This window comes from Botryllus schlosseri, chromosome 5 (assembly GCF_051294905.1).
Source record: "Botryllus schlosseri isolate E-star chromosome 5, Bs_hap1, whole genome shotgun sequence".
Lineage (NCBI taxonomy): Eukaryota > Metazoa > Chordata > Ascidiacea > Stolidobranchia > Styelidae > Botryllus > Botryllus schlosseri.
The window spans coordinates 6,397,809-6,419,885 of record NC_137240.1 but is presented as its reverse complement, the minus strand read 5'-3'; the positions used below and the strand labels follow the sequence as shown (position 1 = coordinate 6,419,885).

At 41.1% G+C, this 22,077-nt stretch overlaps 1 protein-coding gene across 1 annotated transcript; it reads right to left on the bottom strand.

Moving 5' to 3' along the window:
- Nucleotides 1-977: 977 nt before the first annotated feature.
- LOC145439659 (GDP-fucose protein O-fucosyltransferase 2-like) lies at nt 978-7,246 on the bottom strand. Its single transcript, XM_080317185.1, has 7 exons — nt 6,936-7,246; nt 6,056-6,269; nt 5,380-5,555; nt 4,159-4,393; nt 2,827-2,967; nt 1,662-1,825; nt 978-1,351 (listed from the first exon to the last, which is right to left on the bottom strand). The coding sequence occupies exons 1-7, from the start codon at nt 7,106-7,108 to the stop codon at nt 1,171-1,173; spliced, it is 1,284 nt and encodes a 427-aa protein (XP_080173311.1). The 5' UTR covers nt 7,109-7,246; the 3' UTR covers nt 978-1,170.
- Nucleotides 7,247-22,077: the final 14,831 nt, after the last annotated feature.

The window sequence follows — 22,077 nt, the reverse complement described above, 5'->3', positions numbered from 1 at the left end:
GGTCCACTAGTCGCGCTAAGCGGGGAAGATTTTCTAAGTTTATAAATAAACTAGGTGAGTATTGCGGGTCTATTGTATACCACCCGCTAGGCTCAGTTTGCAAGGACACGACTATTCGGCGTCTGGACACATCGATATCGAAGGTCTCCGATAATATGCGACAATCATTTCGTGCCTACATTTCACCGTCGACGACTTTTATGCGAGCGCAAACGCGAAAAGACTTTCTCCCGTAATTGCGAATACAGTTGGACTCAATCGGGTAAATTAGGCGTTTTTTTTCATTTTCAGTAGTGGGTAGGCTACCAAGCAAGAAATCGTGTGACAATTAAACACGCGAAGCGTGAAGAAAAATTTCGCTACTATTTTAGTTTATTGTAATATACGACGATTTACTGAAAATGTGACCGGACCCTGGATCTGCCAATGCGTCGGAACTGATATTTTAGTCATCAACATCCCAAGTGTCGCAGCCAGAATTGTAATTTTTGGTTGGCATTGCAAGTTCACAATCTGAGCAATTCATTTTCGATAATATAATAGGAAATTACCTCGCGGGCCACGCAAAACCCTCTCGTGGGCCACATTTGGCCCGCGGGTTGGCCATCCCTGATATAGACAAGACCATTCGATAATTTCAGAGCCGGAGCCGGAGCAGTGGTAATAATGCGGCTCCGGAGCTGGAGCCGGAGCTAATGTATGATAGAAGAGAGCTCCGGAGCCGGAGCTGGAGCAGTTTAAATAAACGGCTGCTCCAAAGCCCTGACTTCAAGTAGTTTTAGGTGACTTATGGAAGCAGTACTTCCACTCGTACTTGAGTAGATTTTTTTGTCGCGACTTCTACTTCTACTAGAGTAGCTTTCTTGACTACTTTGGCCACCTCTGCTCCTGACCAATATTGCGTACAGCACGCCGTCCAGCGAGCGTGCCGTTTTGAGCTAAAAACACACCTGCACAGTGCACACCAATACGCAGTATTTGTGGAAAGGCTATATTTAGCAAATGCAAATAATCTCTGTAGCATATAAAGGCGAAGGCAATGTTTCCGTTTTTTACCAGACAACTGCAATACTAAAATTAGTGTGCGAAGTACTTGAGAATAGAACTACTTTCCCGACGACAATTTCCTACCGTACCTAAAACTGATACGCTGTGTGTATCCTACAACATTCATTGCCAGATTTCGCGATCACTCTCCCAGGATATCTTCCATCGGCTGGGCTGCTCGCAATCGTCCTCCTCGCCCTGGCCACATATCCTGTTGAAGGTCACGTCTCTCTCGAAGCCCATTATTTCTCTCTCCTCTTGAATGCGGAAAGAAAAAGTGGATTCCTTGGTCCCGATGAAATACCTGAACAACAGGCCGGATAAGAATGTCCAAGTTTTGCCAATTCAGTAATTTTGTTCTATTCTACTTTTTAAAAACTTTGTAGCTATAATTCGAATTCCAAATTTGTAAAATCTGAAAATGTTTTAATTGTCTTACGCTAGAGCCAGACTGAGTGGTTTACTGAAGGTCATGAAACATGGCACGCTCCCGTCACAAGAAATTATATACTGGCCCGGTCAGCAAACCACCAATAGATCTGAATCCAGCCCGCCAACAGAATCAAGATTGACATGATGGGCACAGAAAAATCATTATTCTATTCTAAACTTACTTAGCGTGTGAGCATATGATTTGATCGACAATAGCGACTCCTCCTTTCTTCAATTTCTTCTCCATTTCTTCAGACGGTTCGTACATGACTATTTCAGGCACGAGTCTCTTGAGTTCCTTCTTTTCTTCCTCTGTGCCATCCGAGGCTACGAATATTGTCTTTGCCTACATATTTTCAAGCAAATTGTGACCGCTGGTCACCAAAGTCTACCGCTAGAAAGCAAGGTCATGCAAGTAACAAGATACCGACGCTAGCGTTTCAGAGACCGTACTGACATTACAAGTGGCCCAGTTCATTGAGCATACATGGAGAAGCATCTATATCAGTGGTTCCCTACCATTTTCAACTCATCGCCCCCTTATCCGGTTCGACATATATTTATCAGTTCACAAACAACTCCATGTCTGTAATTAGGGCCGACACAAAAAACTACTCTGGAACTTTGAAAAGCTCCGTAATCAAACAACTGTATATAATTGAATAGTATATTCATATTGAAATGAACCCGAATATTTTCGGCTGACACTCGTCAGCGGTAATCGTCAGCAACTAGTAGAGAATTGGAAAGAACATTGTATATCAACAATCGTATCGCAAAACATGACGTCACCAGCATCAAATGTCAAATACGAGATAGTTCAATGCACTATTTTTAGATGAAACACGAACTCTTTCTGTTGACATAACCTTGTCTGGTGTATTTCTAGAAAAGTCGACTCCTAGGCACAAAAATGAAAGTGTGAAGGGCCCATTCCGAGTACGCGAAATCTGTCGTCTCGATAATTTTACCTACAGGTGGGATTACCCAACAAGTGTTTGCCAATTGCAAAATTTATGGCCTTTGATCGGTCAGCATCAATCTTGAGCGGATCAGTCAAGGGTGAGCTTTTCACCGAGCGTGATGCACGTGTTCTAATAAATCTAGGGACATGCTGATTTATGCGTTCCTGCAAGCACTTCGACGCTCTTCCCACGTAGCCACAATCACAGTGACACTAAAATTCGTAAACTATACTGCTCTGTTGAAGTGCAGGACGTCCAGGGTTCATTCCAATATGAACACACTATTCAATTGTATATTGAAGTTCTGTACGTTCAGGAAACTGTACACTGTACAATTGTATATATATATATTATATTGGTTTGTGGCGCATAAATCACCCACCTCGTACTTCACCATCAGTTCTTTGAGTTTCTTTGCAGTCATTTCGATGGTGGGCACCGCATCTTTTCTCGCATACAAGAAGTCTTTCCTTCTCATATGGGCGCCGATATATGGACCTCCCTTTGCCGTACCGGGCTCAATCTAAAATTTATGACAAAATAGATCTTGAGTGGATTGAAAATCAAAATCAGTGAGCTGGTTTTATGATAGAAGATGATAGTCCCTTTTTGCGCTGAGACATGTCGGGGGGAGGGTTGTCACCAAGTCACAAGGCTCCGAGTCACAAGTCCATCTCTTTGACTCGAGTCAAGTCCGAGTCCAAGTCAGCAAGAAGAGCGTCAAGTCCGAGTCATGGTATTATGACTCGAGTCCTAATCCAAGTCATTGTGTTGACTGCTCGGCTTCCAGTTAAAGTCTTGGTGAACCCACTTTTTATAACTATAACTCTGTCTGGCGATATCGAACGGTTCGCATTTACTATATACTAATTTTCCTCACTTTTTGCAGTTTCTGGTCGCATTTTCAAGTACCAGTACCAATGGACGAAATCCCGATAATGTGGTTGCTTTACTATTCTTCGAAGTTGCAATGAAATGTCAGTCTTGGCCATCTGAGTCTCGAGTCGTATGACTTGTTTCGAGTCGAGTCATTTCCGTGTTGTGAGAAAATGACTCGAGTCAAGTCGAGTCATCAGAAAATCGTGACTGGAATCGGACTCAAGTCGAGTCATTACACTGTGTCAGAGTTATGCAGATTTGGTCTGTGCCGAAGTGCTTCCGGTTTTTCAAGATACCCAAGTGCTTGCGGACTGCACAGCATGTTTCACAAGTTACGGCCAACAGAGATTTCGAGGCTTCCACAGTCACAGCAAGAACGCAGTATTGACACTATATTTCGCACTGAAAAAATATTACGTTTCCCGGCATTTGAGCATGCGACACAATGAAAAAAGACAGTAGAGCATACGACACTTAAGCATGTGACTTTATGTCTTCGAAACACACCCTAACGCCAAACCCTAGCCTTGATATCAACCGTTGCACAATCCCTAACTCAAATCCAACCTTAACCTGAACCTAAAAGAGAACCCTAACCCAAATTTCAACCCATGCTAAACTGTCACATGCTGATACGTCCAGTTATGTCCACAGACCAAAATATTTTATTCTTGGTGTGATAGCTTATGTTTTCATTACTCGAAAAGAAATCAACTCTGGACTAAAATCATCGCAATTGATACTCGAACAACATCGCGCCCAGCCGTACATCGCGATTTTCATCAGATGAAGTGATGTGATTTCAAACACGTTGAAAAATTTAGGTGACGGTTACCTTTGGCGTCCGCCAGTCAGTGGGTCTGTGCGTGTTGTCTTTTTCGTCATCGGAATCCAAGTATTTGGAACGGAACCGTGCGGCCTCCTCTTTGAGCTGCGTCGAGAACACCATACTTCTGCGGGAGTCCCAGTAATCCTTTCCGCCAAAGATGTCGTGCATAACAGATTCGCCTCGGTCCAGAAATACAGACTGGGCGGTTGTGTTTTCGCCGCTGAGCGGTTTAATTAATATCCTAAAACAAAAATATATCTATTCATATTCAAATAATTCCAAATATTTTTGACTGACACGTTCGTCAGGGGTAATCGTCAGAAACTAGTAGAGATTTCAAAAGGACTTTGTTTATCCACAATCGCATCACTAAACATGACGTCAGTGATATAAAAAGATTGAATAATCGTGAAGAACAGATGGCTTCAAAGGCTCAACGTACAAATATTAATGCGTGAAAGTGGCAACTAAGAAGCCACCCAGGACACAAGCATCTGCAATCTCTACGAATGGAATGAGATGGCTGATCATTGATCAAACATGAGGTTAACAAGTTTCAGACAGTGTGATTTGGAAATAACTAGGCAGTGCATACAAGACAAACACTAGTTTTTCACTCAGGCCTTGCCCACACTGTCCAGAATTGAACAGCTGAGAGTACCCTAATCTAACCAATGGTATCAAATACAGCCAGAGGAGGTCACGGCAGCTAGGTCGACTACTCAAGTAGAAGTAGATAATGAAAGGCCTCCAAAGTACACAAGAATTTTCAAAAGTGGATTTGGCCAAGGGGCCGCATAATTTTAGCATGTAATCAAAAAAGGGACACTTTCGAACTTGTAAGAATTTTGCGACTAACGCAAAATGGCTATGCTACTACAAATAGGTTAAAATGTTCAAAGAGATAGGCTATGCAGATTCCGCAGCAGACGGGCATTTTGACATGGTTCTTATGAAAATTTTGGTCGTAAAAGTAATGCAAACTCATCCTATCACTACTTTCTACTATTCAAAAATCAAAGTGATAAAAGTAGGTAGTTTTGCATAATAGAAGCAATTTAAAATGTAACCATTCCAGTACAGTAGTGGAGGTGGGCAAAACCTACTTCAATAATCGCAGAAGGTAGAAGCACTTACTGACAAATTCTTAATACATGAATAGCCTACACAGACCCATACGCATCACAAACTTAACGAGAATTTATACAATGAATATATTTCAATTACTTTGCCGAGCCCAGAACTGACACGCATTTGAACTTGTTTGCATAGGTTTCATGATATCCCCAAAACCATCCGCGAATTTTTCCTTTATCGTCAGACTCGTAAACAGGTGGGTCATTGCATTCTTCTTCGCGAACGGTTTCGACGAATTTGTTATCTTTGAAAGCATCGGATGGCCTCTGAATACATAGAAATCAAACAATCTTATTCAACAACAGCAATGGCATTCATAAAATAACGAGACAAAATTTGACGCAAAGATTTGTTTGTAGGTTAGGCCTATACCGAAATCACGATTAGATGTATAGCTCGATCCGTTTTATCATGATGATAATCATTTCAAAATTGAGAGAATATGGTTCATGCCACTGCAAGGCCAGGGATCACTCAAACATCGGAGGTGAAAGTGGTGCAGAAAATTATTTGAGCATTTTGTCTCGGTCCTAGGCCTATATATAAAATGACAGTCAAACTTAACTATCTGCACAATCAGCAGTACGTGCATTATATTTTCGACAACCTGATGAATGGTACTGAATAGAACCGTTTGAGACACCAATACTTGTATCAGTTATGATGGAATGGTATCGTAAGCTTACAATATTCACATCATAGCATTGTCGGAAATACAGTCGCTAACAGTATTCTTCGTCTGTAACACAACATTTGATAACTCTACCTGTAAATACCAGATTTCTTCCACTTTTGGCTCACCGATCTCTTCCACATATTCTTCAAATTCCATAACAGGGATATGATAATTCAAGCTCTCGATATCGAAGAAATGTTGCCAAGCGATTTTGCTTTGCTCGTGTTCTCGTTCTTGCCAATGATAGCGAATACGGCCCCACGGAGGAAGCACTAAAACCCAATCTTGTTCCTCATTTTCCCTTCTGAAAATGATAAATGAAGAAGGCATCAATTATGCTCCAAATTAGGGCATTGCTTCATTTGATCATTTGCTACTATCGTTTACTTTCTTTTTATTTTCCTTTTTTAACCAACATTTTTTACAGCCAGACTGTATCGAGTCAGTAAAGTATACCTGTTTGATGCTGGTGTGGCCAGACTAGTTGACCTTCACGGTCGTATTAATCATTCCTATCTCATACCGAATACTGTGCATGCATATTTTCCGTACAACCAGCATTGCCATCTGTTTTTTATGTATTTTGGTTGGATGCCCCACTGAAATCTCGGTACGTTTTGCCTGATATATCAGGTGAGCAGCGATGATTCTCCAAGTTAAAGTAATTTAATAAAAAATATAACGTAGTTTCAGAACAGGACACCGATTCCATACAGGGTTGGATGAAAATAAAGACTCTCTCTCTCTCAGTGACCACACTTCAAGGATATTAAGACAGATTTTTACCAGAGCACGACCAACGACTCAACTCCCCTTAACAAGTAGCTTAAGGCAGCGACAGGTAACCTAACCCTAACCATGAAGCTAAACGCCTAAACCTAACCATTGGTCAATAAACAACGTCGGGGAGCGACCAAAGAAGTGTCAATTCTGCTACGTCGTAAAACTGGAAGTGCGTTTGATTACCAACCTTAAATTCTTCACGAGATTTGACATTCTAATATAGACATCTCTTCTCAAGTTGAAGCCTTCTCCTGGATTGCAATCATACAGCAAATATCGCCTCTTGGTGCGTGCAGATTCGTCACTTTCAGCAGCCGCACAACAGTAGAAAATGAGGGTGAAGGCGATGCACGCACGCATATTTCAGATGTTACAGATCCCTAGATCCTAGTCGCAGAAATGTATACTGAAATTATGGACACGTATCGCTATTCCTGCTGCATCTTCAAGTCATCGTAGCCCGAAGGCAAGACCGGAAAACGCGCGATCTGTCAGCCAGCAGTGAAATGTACACGCTTCAATAGGTGCGTTTGTAAATAATAAAATCAGCTGCTCTTCTTGCCTTTGAGCATCTGATATGACGAACGGCCGAGCTTTGACTGTGGGGCATGTGACTTAATAACCCCGAAACACCAATTCTAAATCCAAAATTCACCTCAACTTTGATCTTAGGATACACCGAATTCAGCATGAGCGATGAGGATTTTTGTCTAGACTCCGATCCTTGACGTTATGCACTCTTCAGTCTCCATCAACATGTCCTGCGCGTCATAAGCTCCTATGTCTATAACATCAGAGTGTCGTCAGCGTGTTATTAAAAGAAGAACCCAGGCTTTCATGTAGCGTCTAAGGCAGAGTAGCTAACCTTTCCGTCAAAAGGGCCACATGAGATTTACGAACCTTTGCGCGGGTCACATATTGATGACCTTATTTTAGTCGTCCGATAGGAGAGAGAGAGAGAGAGTCTTTATTTTCATCCAACCAAAATACATAACACACAGCAGTGATGGTGGTACAGAAAATATGCATGCATAGTATTCGGTATTAGATAGGAATGATCGATAAGACCGTGTAGGTCATCTAGTCTGATCACGCCAGCACCAAACAAACAGTCTGGCTGTAAAAAATGTTAGTTAACCGAATGGCAACGGCTGCAATTTTCGAAAAATTTTACTTCAATTTTCAAAATCGAAAATCTGTGCCTTAATGGGATTGGAGCCCGGTAAACAAGGTAGCGTTCGATTCAGAATTTCAACGCGGATCCGATTGCGCCACTCAAATCATTTCGAGCTCTGTGTCTGGCCACTTATATCAACTAGAGCAAGCCGTGAAAACGTTGGTTGGAAACAGAAATGCTAAATTGCGGACCTTATGAACCTTAGTATAGGTATTCGACGACCATACAGTCTGGTGTATTGTATATGCTCAGAATTCATCGTTCTAGAGAGCCCTGAGTCGACGGTCTACGTCTACTCGTCTAGCAGGCGCTAATTTCTAATCAACACAATGCCGACCGTTTTAGTCAGCTCGCGGCAGACCGCAGAGAGAGTGAGTCATGGCGCGTCATTCGCGCGCGTATGGTAACTTCGAGGGCTTATAACTCTAACTGTTGTGACCCTATATCAGACATGGGGTAATCGCGATTAGTAATCGTAATCGATTACGACGATTACAGCATTTTGAAGTAATCGTAATCGCAATCGATTACATTCGAAAAAAATCCGAAGTAATCGTAATCGTAATCGACTACTTCCCATATCTAATCGATTTTTTTGTGAGAGAACGATTACTTTTTGTTTGTACAAGGACTATGACATAAACTGAATATTCGTGAACAAGAATGAGATAATATACCACGTTGGCGATAGCACAAACGTCTGTTTTCAAACGCCACTGACTCATTATTACGTCAGAAGTATTAGCTCCGCTCGTCATTGCGTAAGAAGTATCCGCACATAGTAAACAGACATGCGATGGACATTGTAGTGTGATTGTAACACCTCCCGTGGTGTATATCAGGTTATCAATACACTACAGAAGCCGCTACCTCGCAGCAGGATATTGATCACCACTCTGCCTATAGTTTCAAATAGTAACTTATGTGATGTTTGGTTGTGCTTAGTTAAACGGTGTTTACCATTGCTGCTTGGCGAGCAGGAGGCCTACGTACGCACGTGCACCGGACGAAGATTCGGAATTTTGTACTCGTCGAATAAAACATTGCAGTTTCCACAACGAAGCATTACAAATAAACAGCTGCTGATATACATCATAACCGAGCCGTGCTTAGCCGTTTCTCGTAACAGTAGCTCGCTGTATATGTATTAAGTTGAAGGCAGAATTTTTATGTTAACTATATCTTACTCTCATATAACTACTTGAAACGGGCGTCAATTGTTATTTCACAGTTCGTTACTTAGCATTTGGACCTGCCGCCATAACCATCCGCTTATATAGCCTGACATGTTAGCGTGGGTTGTAGCTAGAATCAGCAATTCAGCCAAAACAGCAATTCTTCTGACCAACCGTTGGTCAATTTTCAAAACTGAATTTCGTCAATAATATTGGTAATTGCATTATATTACTATTCATTTATAACCTCTCTGAGCCCCGAGTGTCAGATTTACCTGTAAAGCTGGGACACGTAATTCATATTCATAGCATCTGGTATGTTGTTATAATTACTGTATGTTGTTAATTCGCGACCTCCAGTCCGTTGTATAATCAAAAGATATTGTACGTGCCCAAACGTAGCAGGCCAAGGTATTTCTTTGGTATCACATCCCGTGGAGTTGCGTGTTGGCCGAAACTGCATATGTCTTTTGGTGTGTTGTGGGATCGTGGCGCGGTAATGACCGGCTCCGAAATGCCTGTTCCCATAAAATAGCCTATGTATGTTTTTTCTTGAGGGGAAGAGGTATGCATTTCAAACCCAGCTATCTACCGGAGCAGGGGTCACAAACTGTTTTGAAACAAAAAGCTACTTCTTGTGTAGTGTGTACTGATTATTGCGACGACCGACGGGTTACCACGTACTCCCGTCGTTTATCCGTGTTCAGTTGGACGAGACTTACCGGGGGCCCCCCCTATAAGTATATATCCGTAACTTATGGGGGGCTTCGCTCCCCAGACCCCCCTTTCGCATCTGTTATTATTATCTATCTATCAAGGTTTGGCCAGGTGCTGGATTCGGTCATGTTTATTTTTTCATGTGTGCAAGGATAGACTACATTAAAACCAAGTAATTCTACCGCATGCAGAGACGTGATGATTATCGGGATACGGGACTTTTCTAACAAATGCAGAGATTTGATGATGATTGACACATCTGTACGGAATCCTATTCTTGCTTTACACGGATTTCCATGCTTATTCGTTATTATCCTTGAAAAAAGCGCATAATCCAAATAGAGGAGCCCTTCGACCAGGAGGGGGCCCCCCGGCGACCGCCCACCTCGCCCACCCTAAAAGCCACCACTACTACAGCGACCGCGGGCGACTCATTTGGTCCGCATTGGTGACCCCTGTACTAGAGACATTTGAATCTCAAAGCTCGAAGAACATTTTCAAGAATTAATTAAATTCTCGAAAATACTCTATAATTTATGTTGGTTTACGAAATACTTTTGAGTCTCCTTCGAGCACGCTCCCCACCCTATTAAGGAATTTGGGTTGCGGCAGGTAAAGACCTGGCAATAATGCAAATCGTTGGATGCGATAAATCATCCACTATAAAGTTGGGCAATTGGTATATTATGACGTAATAAGCAAATGACGCATGATGTATGAAGAAAGTTGATATCTCATTAAGCCTTTTCATCGCAATCCTTGTATTGTCTTCCACTATATCATTTAAGACTACAGTCCTAAGCAAAACAAATGTAATCGTGAGTAATCGTGATTACTTTTCCAATGTAATCGTAATCGTAATCGACTACCTCCTGATTTTGCTGTAATCGTAATCGTAATCGTAATCGCGTGATTCCAAAGTAATCATAATCGCAATCGATTACATTCATAAAGTAATCACCCCATGTCTGCCCTATATTAGTCATTTTAGTGTTCGTAGACGGATATTTACAGTCCTTACCATAATGATTTACTGCAAATGCTTATCATTACTACAACGTAAGATATATATCGATGTACGACAGCTCTTTGTATACCCAGACGCACGCTTTTGCGTAGGTATAATCGCTGAGTAATATTGTATGTATTCCGAATTATACTTTACCATTAGCCGTTATTTAGAATCATATAGACCAGTGCTTTTCAACCTGTGTGACGGTTCGCACTTGTGCGAATGAAAAAAATTACAGTGCGAATGACGAAGGTGGTGCGAACAGTGCGAATGAAAATCCGGATCAAGTGCGAATGAAAATCGTGAATAATTGTTAGCTTTTCTGACGTGGAATAATTACAATAAACCTAATAGGAAATTTAAGATCAGTGTAGGCTGACACATTATAGCGACACGCCGCTCATCGTGGCTCTAACAAGCCGTAGTGACTTAATATCAGACATGGGGTAATCGCGATTAGTAATCGTAATCGATTACGACGATTACAGCATTTTCAAGTAATCGTAATCGCAATCGATTACATTCGAAAAAGTTCCGAAGTAATCGTAATCGTAATCGACTACTTCGCGTATTTAATCGATTTCTTTGTGAAAGAACGATTACTTTTTATTTGTACGACGACTGTGACATGAACTGAACATTCGTTAACAAGCAAGAGATATTATACCAGTTATTGAGTCACAAACGTCTGATTTTTAAATGCCATTGCTCATTATTACGTCAGAAGTAGCCTATTAGCTTTGGTCGTCTTTGCGTAAGAAGTATCCACATTCCACACTTATAGTAAATAGATATTCGATTTACATTAGTGTGATTGTAAAACACCCACCGTTCAGTATATCGGGTCATCAATACATTTCAGACGCCACTACCTCGCTGCAGGATAATTAATCACCTCTCTGCCTTATAGTTTAAAATAGCAACTTTTGTATTGATGTTTGGTTATGCTTAGTTAAACGCAATTTGACCGTTGCTGCTTGGCGAGCAGTAGGCCTATGTGCTGGTACGAACGTACACCAGACAAAGGTTTGAAATTTTGTACTCGTCAAATAAAATATTACGGTTTCCACAACGAAGCATTAAAAATCAACAGCTGCTGATATATATCATAACCGCGCCGTTTTTTGCCGTTTCTCGTAATGACAGCTTGCATTACATTATCTGTATTAAGTTGAAGGCAGAATTTTATTTTCACCTTCTCTTATTTTCATATTATTCTACTCAAAACGGGCGTCAATTGCTATTTCACAATTCTTTACTGAAGATTTGGACCTGCCGCCATAGCCATCGGCTTATATACCATGTTAGCGTGGGTTGTAGCTAGAATCAGGATCAAAACAGCAAAATCGTCCTCCACTCCAAACGTTGGTCTTGGGCCCCCAAAGGGTAGTCAATTTTCAACTTGAAGATTTAATTTCGTCAATAACATTGTTAATTGCATTATATTGCATTATTAATCCTCTCTCAGCCCCCGATGGTCAGACTTACCTGAAGAGCAGGGGGCGCGTAATCCATAATTATAACATCTGGTATATTGCAATAATTACTGTAGTGCATGTTGTTAATTCGTGACCTCCGGTCTGTTATATAGTCAAAAGATATTGTAGTGCCCCACACTTAGCAGACTAAAAGAAAAACTTTCGTGAGACGCACACACAAATTGTCATGTCTAATGCTCTGTGGGTGCCTGCGTGGCATTTGCATCGTGGGCTCAGATTGGAAGGACCGGACTGTTAGCCACGCCCACCCAGCGCGGCTATTGACAATGGACACATACCCCAAATTTCGGCCAACGTCTTTCTTTGATAGCACTCTTCGTAGAGTCGCATGTTGGCCGAAACTGCATATGTCTTTTGGTGTGTCGGGGCGCGGTATTGACTGGCACCAAAATGCCTATTACTATGAGTTATGCATCCTTTATTTCTTGAGGGGAGACGTTTGCATTTCGAAATCAAGCTATCTAGAGACATTTAAATGGCAAAGCTCAAAGAGAATTTTCAAGTTAATGAAATCTGTCGAGAATACTCTATAATTTATTTTGGTTCACGAAATACTTTCGAGTCCCCTCCGAGCACGCTCCCCACCCTATCGGGGAATTTGGGGTGCAGCAGTTATGGACCTGGCAGGAGTGCAAATCATTGGGTGCGATAAATCGTCCTTTATAAAATGGGCAATATGTACATTATGACGTAACAAGCAAATGTCGCATCTGTTTTAAAGAAATATGTTATCTCATTAGGCATTTTCAGCGCAATCCATGTATTGTCTTCCAATATAACTACTGAGATGCAAAATAAATGTAATCGTGAGTAATCGTGATTACTTTTCCAATGTAATCGTAATCGTAATCGACTACTTCCTGATTTTGCTGTAATCGTAATCGTAATCGTAATCGCGTGATTCCGAAGTAATCGTAATCGCAATCGATTACATCCATGAAGTAATCACCCCATGTCTGCTTAATATTCCCGTACTCTAATTATTACGTAACCAAAAGCCTGGTTTGAAGCTGGTGTAGTGGCAGTAAAGAGATCTCTATAGTGGCAGACATGCAGTATATCAGCCCGTCTGAGCCTGCGGCAGGCTGAAAAAATGACGTCAAATTGACTTTCTGCTTTCTTTCGCTAAACAATCATCATATTTTCGTAATAACTGGTCGATTTGCGCGAGGCACGAGGATAGTCGTAAATACCATCATTACACACTCACATTTGAATGTTACTGTATCGCAAATTTTTACCGCTTCAAGGGTTATTAAAGTATGGACCGCAAAGAGTATAATTTTGGGTCGACACGGTGCCAGAGCTATCTGTCAATATATATGTAATATTTATTGAATTTATCATGAGAATTTACCGTTATTAAACTGTCATGAATTCTCAAGCTAGATTGAGCTAAAGAGTAGAACACACAGTATCGTGAGTTTATTTGCTCTTCTTATAAACTTGCGAGACACAAGTTGGAGCAACGTATCATCAGGTAGCGAGCTCTAATGTGCCTACTCTCCTTGATCGTTTCGCACCTTATGTTCCAAAGAAATAAAGCAAAAGCCTCAACACAATCATGTGAGTTTTTCATCCTTTCGACAAACTGGAGCCTCGCGAGACCTTTGTGTCAGCTCTCAAATAGGATTTCTTCCAGCAAGCATTTTTCTCTCGCGAAAAATACGCTTTATCTTGGATAGGAGTGCAGAACAGATTTAAAGATCTGCCCATCCAAGCACTAGTAGACGTTTTTGTACAAATACCCAGCAACATTGTTTAGCCGAGAAGGGTTTTAGTGAAATAATTGGAAGCAAAGCGAGCGAGAAAAGTTGACTTTTTATTGAGACTCTTGATAGCGTAGCCACTAGCCAGTTTGTTGCACATCCGAACAAAATGTTGTTAAGTAGGCCTATATTCATCTACTTTTTTGTATAACAATTTTCGATTAGTTTGTGCGAATGAAATTTATTTCACAAAAAAAGTGCGAACGGAGCAAAAAAAGGTTGAAAAGCACTGATATAGACAACAACAATTCACAGACACAATCTATGAAGGTGTATGCCTATTAGAACACGATATATTTCACGTTATGTGACGGGTATTCAGCCATGTGCTTGAGGCTGGTACGGTAGTCTGACGGAATTCGCTTCCCGGTTTTCAAATGAAACCTTGAGCGGTATAGAACTAACTAGTATCGTTGCTTTAGCACAATATAAACAGAAACTGACAATCGCTATTCATAGCAACAAACTACAGCTGGTTATGACGAATAAAACCAACTAAACGACAGTGTATATGGCGGGTACGAGGAACGCGCGTGTCTGCGAAATGATGCTTCGGCGGATATTTTTGTCACGCGGCCTATCACATAGCTTTTGATCAGCTTAGATGTAACTAATATCAGATATGAAGATATGTGTGGACTTGTATGGACACTAGCTATTGACATAATGAAACAACTATGCCCGAAGGCGGCTAGAACGAAACATACAGAACGTTATCTGATTGTGTTCAATGACGCGCGAATAGCCGACACAGCATTTTGCAACATAATTATCCACGGTGTTTGATATACGATTTTGACGTCTTCGATATAATAAATATCAAATAACAAGGTATCAATGAACTTGTACGAACAATATCTATTCACAGAAATGAACAACAACGACCTAGCACAGTGGTTCCCAACCGGGGAGGAATTCCCCCCTTGGGAGGAATTTTGCAATTTTTAGGGAGGAATTCCACTTCAGAATTGGATTTCCTAAATTGTTCATGTCCGAACTGTCATGTAGTCAACCAGTTATATCCGAACGTATGCTCCTTATGTTTTTTTTGTTTGCTGAAAGTATGTTCGAATGCTATTTGAAATCTATTTTTCACATACAAATCCCCCCCCACATTTTTTTTAAATTAGTTCAGATGTGCTGCAGTTCGCAAGATAATTTTGTAGGCCAGCGACGGCCTCTCAAATCAAATATATCCTAAGCGAGCAATGTCGTGCCGTATCTATCACAACAAGGCCTCTAGTGAAAGTATTTATCTTATATTTTCAAGTCAACATTTTCAGACAATGACAAAATATTCCAACGTCATCGATTCAAGGCAAAGAGATCTCTAGCCTTGCTTTATTTTTAGTGAACAGCTACCCGATCGAAAAATGACATGGTAAACTTGGTGCAATGTGGCCGAAACGTAATGGGTGTCCTAAATTTCAATGAGCTCCAGCAGGGAATCTGATCACGTGTATGTTATATATCAAGGCTGTAACCAAATCACGAGGCTCTGAGTCACAAGTCAATCTCACTTTCATAGTTTTTACTCGAGTCAAGTCGAGTCATTTTCAATTCACCACTGAGTCAAGTCCGAGTCCAAGTCACCGAGCAGAGGGTCGAGTCCGAGTCATGGTATTATTTCTCGAGTCCGAGTCCAAGTCACACTCCAGTCAACACTGTTTGGTGATATTGAATGATTTTGGTTTATGATATACTAATTTTTCTCACTTTGAGCAGTTTCTTGTCGCATTGTCAAATGCCAGGATCAATAGACGAAATTCCAATAGGGTGGTCACTTTGCTGTTCTTCGAAATTACAATGAAATGTCGGTCTTGGCCGTCTTATAGTCTCAAATCATATGTCTTGGTTCGAGTCATGAACAATGACTCTAGTCCAAGTCGAGTCAATACCCAGATTGTCTCGAGTCGAGTCGAGACGCTTCCGTATTTTGAGAAAATGACTCGAGTCAAGTCGAGTCATCAGAAAATGGTGACTCGAGTCAGACTCTAGTCTGGTCAACCGTCCTATATGTGAAAGTACCAATATCATTGGCCAAATGCATATGCAAACTTGAGAAAAAAATCGCGGAACCAGTAAATTTATGCATAGTGATTTTTCACAACAGTTATATTAGCGATTGGTGCATGGTAAGCCGAAAACACAAATGGAAGTGTGGGGGTCTGTTGAGTCAAGCCTTCCAGAATTTGTTTGATTGGGACCAAGACCATTGCTTTTGGAGGTCTACAAAGTGTTATTACAGCACTGCTAGAAACAAATACTCGGTACCGCCCGTCTTATTCTCTCAGTCAACAGGTGTTTGCGTGGTAAAAATGACCTTTTTTAATCATCGGGCAGATTTATCCTAAGGGGGGAATTTTGGCTTAAATTTCGGCCAAGGGAGGCACGAGATGAAAAAGGTTGGGAACCACTGACCTAGCACGATTAATATGTAATATATCGTGGTTTCAATTACGGCACCCTTCTCTCGTACCGGCATGTCGAAAAATAGACACGCCGGTGCGAAACGGTTAATATGGGAAAAATTAAACGATGGTAGTAGTCACATTCGATAATGGTAGCAAATGATCAATGAAGCAATGTCTGGGCGAGGTAGGGCAACAGTCTTAGTAGTATAACGACAAGAGGTGATCAAGTAGGTCTTTTTTGAATCTATTATGAGGCAATTCACGGATATGTGGTGGTAATGCATTCCAGATGATAGGTCCCGAGTAGTCGATAGATCTCTAGTTAGGTTGCTATTGGGCGGGGTAAGTAGATATTTCCTTTTGACGAGGATCTCGTGTAATGGGAATCGACATTTTTGCAGGTATGAAAAAGTCATCAAACACACGAGGCAAACTATTGGAAAAATATTTATGAATGACTTTTGATCGAAGTGATATAGTTCGTCAACTCGCAAAATTCAATGCTTACGGTAGTAAGGCGATAATTTGGTACGTAAAGGTACAGATGAGATCAGCCATATCGCACGGTTTGGCAGGGTTCGAATTCTGCACAAAAATGTTGTGCATGCATTTCCCCATACTACACGATTCCATATTGCAGGTGAGAGTGGAAAAAAGAGAAGTAGATGGTTAGTAGTAGGCTATTGATCTGGAAACCAAAGATTGCAGACGGGTCATTATTCCCACACACCGAGCTAGTTTTGATATTGTGGATTCAATATGCTGCTTCCAAGACATTTTGGCATCAATGGTGACGCCAAGCGAACCGAATTAGGTAACGTTGAAAACAAGATTTATATACGCTTTAAAATTGATAGCAATTATGTCATGAAAACTATGTGTACAACTGTGCAGTGTGCAATGTGCATTGTGCATTCATGTCCTGGTCGCGCAGAGCGCAAATTTTCTCAAAGTTAATGAATGAATTCGATCAATTAACATGTTACTTGCATATTGGGGGTCGCCTCTGTATGCCTGGGCTCATTTGGCAAGGGCAGGATTATTCGGCATTTGGACATAGCGATATCGAAGGTTTCGGTGAACATGTCTCTATCATTTTGTGCAAATGTTGTATTGCCGACGATCTCGCTGCGAGCGCACAAGCGAAGTCGCACGTTATCTCCTACTTGCGAATATAGTTAGTCTCAATTCTATACATTACTACACGCATCTATAATTTTCAGGAGGGAATCCAATATTAGATGCAAGAAATCGAGTGACAATAAATCATGCGAAGTGTTAAGAAAAATTTCAAGTCAAATAAATCAGCCACGAAATATTTTACTTAATGGTCATTGGTCATATACCAGTACGACGAACTTACGCGTAAGCTCTACTCTCGCACGCTGCGCATGAGCACACACGTATGTAATAACGTACACATACACTGTAACGTCACTAAATTTTACGTTTAAGCAAGTAGTCGGAAATCTCGGCAGACTGGGGCCGCGGGCCGCATTATAATGTAAGACGGTAAACTGTCCGCGGGCAGGACAAAATCCCGTCGCGGGTCGTATGTCGCCCGCCCCTGTCATATACGAAGATCTGCGATTACTGTGACTGCATGGCTCCTGGTTACGCCAATGCGTCGGAACTGTTGTTTTAGACATCATCAAATGTCGCGGTCAGGCTAATCAAATTTTGGTTGGCCTTTCAATTTTACCTGATGTTAAAACTAATTTCGAGAATTACCTCGCGGGTCACACAAAACCTTCTCGCGGGTCACTTTTGGCCCGTGCGCCGCGAGTTGACTGCCCCCGGTCTAAGGTATTTGGAATTTTTCGTGTTGGAAACGGACTGGCCAGCGATGTTAACGGTTAGGTTTTTTCCTGTCAATTAAAAGTGACCTGAATTGTGTGTCCGTTTCCACCAGCTATCAATATTATCATAGTATACAGGGATACCATGTCATAGTCATAGAGGCCTACTATGTTTGCTTATCCAGTGATATAAAATTTGAGGTGGAGTCAGTCTCCAAAGTAGAGACAGCTCGTCACTTTTTTCCATGCCTATAACAATCGGGCGCAGTCTGTCGTGATATTTTGTGATAGGCCCTTGTAGAGAAGTGGTAACCACTTATTTATCTGTGATGCAGTGCTCAGACTCGAGCCATCACTTTTGACTAAATCTAGCTCGATAGTTGGTTGGATTGACTTTTGCCACCCTGATAGCGACAGGTATCTTGCTCATCATGCATTATTATTATTATTTTCTTTATTCACAGTAAGAAACTGGTCAATACACACATAATCCGGGGAGCAACCTGCACCCAAAGGAAAATGGCGAGATTGGAGTAAATTTTTTTAAATTTCAGTAATGCAGTCAAATTGTTATTCCTATGCAATACATGAAGTCTAAGTCAGATTACAGAATTGCAATAGATGAAGAATTGGCAAGGGTTACAGAGCAGAGGTAGAGATGATTGAAAATGAAGAATTCGAAATTACAGAAATGATGCTGTGATTCACTAGTATAATTTTAGTCCAGCGGTGCATTCAACGCCTTCCAAAGAATATGCACAGTGCCCAATAACGTGATCTTTTGGATCATGTCGAATCGAATGTTACCCGGAATCTGTCGGATATTATTATTAATTTTGAAAATGGGACATTGTGGCGCTTGTCACCTTATCGGTCTGGTGCGCCACGACAGAAATGTAATATTACCTGTCGCAAATCGTGAACCTAAAAATAATTGCTCAAATCAAAACATTGCTGGCCAGGACGAACTCGACGAGAGGCGAGAGAAGTTCTGGTCGTACGAGAAGGTTATATGTGGTGAACGGTTGCCCGACATATGAGCATGCGACACAATGGAAAACGACAGTTCAGCATGGAACACATCAGCATGCGTCACTTCAGCATGTGACTGTAAAACCCAAAAACTTACCCTAACCCGAAACATAGCCTAACCTAACCTAACCTAGCCTAACCTAACCTAAACCCTAACCCTAACCCAACCATAAACCTAACCTAACCTACCCCTAACCCGTAATTTAACCCACATGCTCATGTGTCGCATGCCAAATTGTCGCTTGCCGAAGTGTCGCATGCTGTAATGTCGCATGCTCATATGTCCACGGACCGTGGTGAACTCAACTTTCAAGTTCAAGCAGAAATCAATCAGATATGCTCGGTGCCAATCGTATTTTGGGCATGCGAGGAGGAAGTCATGCATAATAATTATATTTATGGTCATCACGTCGTGGTCGTTTTGATCTAATAGGCGTTCTAAAATATATTATTGTAAATCAGGCCTGGGCAAAATGCGGCCCGTGGGCCACACGTTGCCCGCGAAGCCATTCTGTGCGGCCCGCGAAAGGTTGCTTCGAATTCATTACATTAAACCTGCCATTGGAATGTTGATGCGTGGACTAAAATCATAGGCTGTAACAGGGATATCTATATATTCCTGGGCTGTATCAACTAACCAGCAAATTCGTTTATTTTGAAGCTTGCACATTACTATGCCACGATTACGCTGCCTACGTAATCCAGATTAAAAATAAAAGCAATATGGCAAAGTATAAGTAGCGATTAAATTCACAAGAAATCACTCGTTTACATCAAGTTTAGGTCAAACCTACTTTGTTGCCATTGTCACATTACGCATTATACGGTACCTGTTTCAAATCGTTACGTAGTGAGGCGTTTCCAAATCCCTAATTCGCAAAACATGTCAATTAGTGCTTGCGATTACTATATGGCTTATTATATCTATCACCTATAAAGGATGAACATGGATGCAATAAAGCGAAAGCCGGAAGCTGAAATTCGCAATGACGCAAAGAGAAGAAAGAACTCGAAGAAAGAGTCAGAGCAGACATCGATATAAGCGAGAAGCAAGCATACAAAAACACATACTCCGGCCCACACTGGAAATCCACCACAGTGGCAATGAGTGGCATATAAGAGCGCAAAATGCGAAATATGGAGATTCAAAGACATATGGACAATATCAATCAATACGCAACGGCCGAAGAAATAAACGATCTCAAGGAAACAATAAAAACGAAAGTTAAATCAAAGATCAAAAAACTGTGATGAAAAAACGACATACCGAACCGACGCGCGCGAATAGTAATACCAAATATACATACAGAATCGCAATAAAAATATAGGCTATATACCGACAACAGTCTACCGCTTAAGATAAGATACATACATATCTTACAAGCACTTATGTATTTCTCTTTTCATGCTATGTTACTTTTCGATAATACTGCACTTTGAAATAAAAGCACCAAAGGAAATTCAAACAAGGTTAAGAGCACTAAATATTCGTATACTGGACTTAGGGCTAAACCCGTCCTTTTAGTTTTGCTTGGCATGCCGCCGAGAATCAGGATTTTAATTGCAACAAAAACACTAAACACTCAGTCAAGGGAGGGCGGATTTCAGAAAAACTGCAAGCTTCGCTCGACATCAAGGCTATTTCAGCTGCACATTGCTCGGAATTGAGCGAGCAAGACAATATGCTCTGTACTATCATATACACATCTCAGTGCAGTGGTTCTCGAACTTGGGGGCATTAAAGCATTCGAAGGGAGGCGCGAGGCCGAAGTTATTGTTATAAGTTATTGTTTTCGCGCTCGGCGCGATTCACCGCACAGCTTGTAGCATAGTTATTGCTCTTTGTATTGTTCGACTTCGAGGCGTGCCTAAAAAAGTTTGAGAACCACTGTTTCAGTGCCGTAATATGGGAACGTGGATAGGCGTTTAAATAGAGTTATAATGTATCATGTTTAACATTGTTTCGAATCATTTTATCATCATTTTAATTAACTGCCATTTTCTCATTACCTAACATCAATACATTAACTGACCAGCATGTATTAACAATGTAATTTAGAAATAAAATTAAAAGACGCTGGAGAATATCGCTAAATTTTTTAATTCGGCCCGCCAACCTATTTCCTACATCTCATTTGTCCCGCGAAGGAAAATAATTGCCCACCCCTGCTGCAAATGTAGATATGAATGTAAAGGAAATCGTTTTGTGTCGACATGATTCGTCTCGACCTTCCTTTCAGTTGGAAGATTCGTCTGAGTTGAGAGTGAGGTGGAATCACGATTTTCATTCTAGCGCAGACATAAAACATGTGACATTTATAAGCATATCGATATCATGAATAACTTATGTTGATAGTATCTGCAATAAGACTAATAGGGTACCTCGTGGAAAAGACGCGTGTATATATGGCAGCCGATCTATAGTTACAGTAATTTCATGATATAGCTCAGTGGTCGGCAACCTCTAAAATTAGCATTGACATTTTGATAATAGCATCACCATATAGTTTAATTTTGACAGGATGTAGCAACCTAACGGCCCTACTCTAAAACACGCGCAAGCGGGCTGCAAACTCGGGGATATCTAGATATCCCTGTTCGAACTAACAAAAAAGTACCAGGCCTTTTTCGGTAATAAATTGGATACAGTTCGTATGCCGACCGAAGAAAATATTATGCCGACCCCAATTGAGGTTGCGACCCAAGGGTTGCCGACCACTGATAGCCTACTGTAT

What these genes read in the sequence shown, in the direction of transcription:
- LOC145439659 (XM_080317185.1), bottom strand. Translation starts at nt 7,108, where the DNA reads ATGCGTGCGTGCATCGCCTTCACCCTCATTTTCTACTGTTGTGCGGCT. An exon ending in AAGAAATCTGGTATTTACAG is followed by an intron (nt 5,556 to 6,055) that starts GTAGAGTTATCA and finishes CTATGTATTCAG; the next exon opens with AGGCCATCCGATGCTTTCAA. An exon ending in AACTGATGGTGAAGTACGAG is followed by an intron (nt 1,826 to 2,826) that starts GTGGGTGATTTA and finishes GAAAATATGTAG; the next exon opens with GCAAAGACAATATTCGTAGC.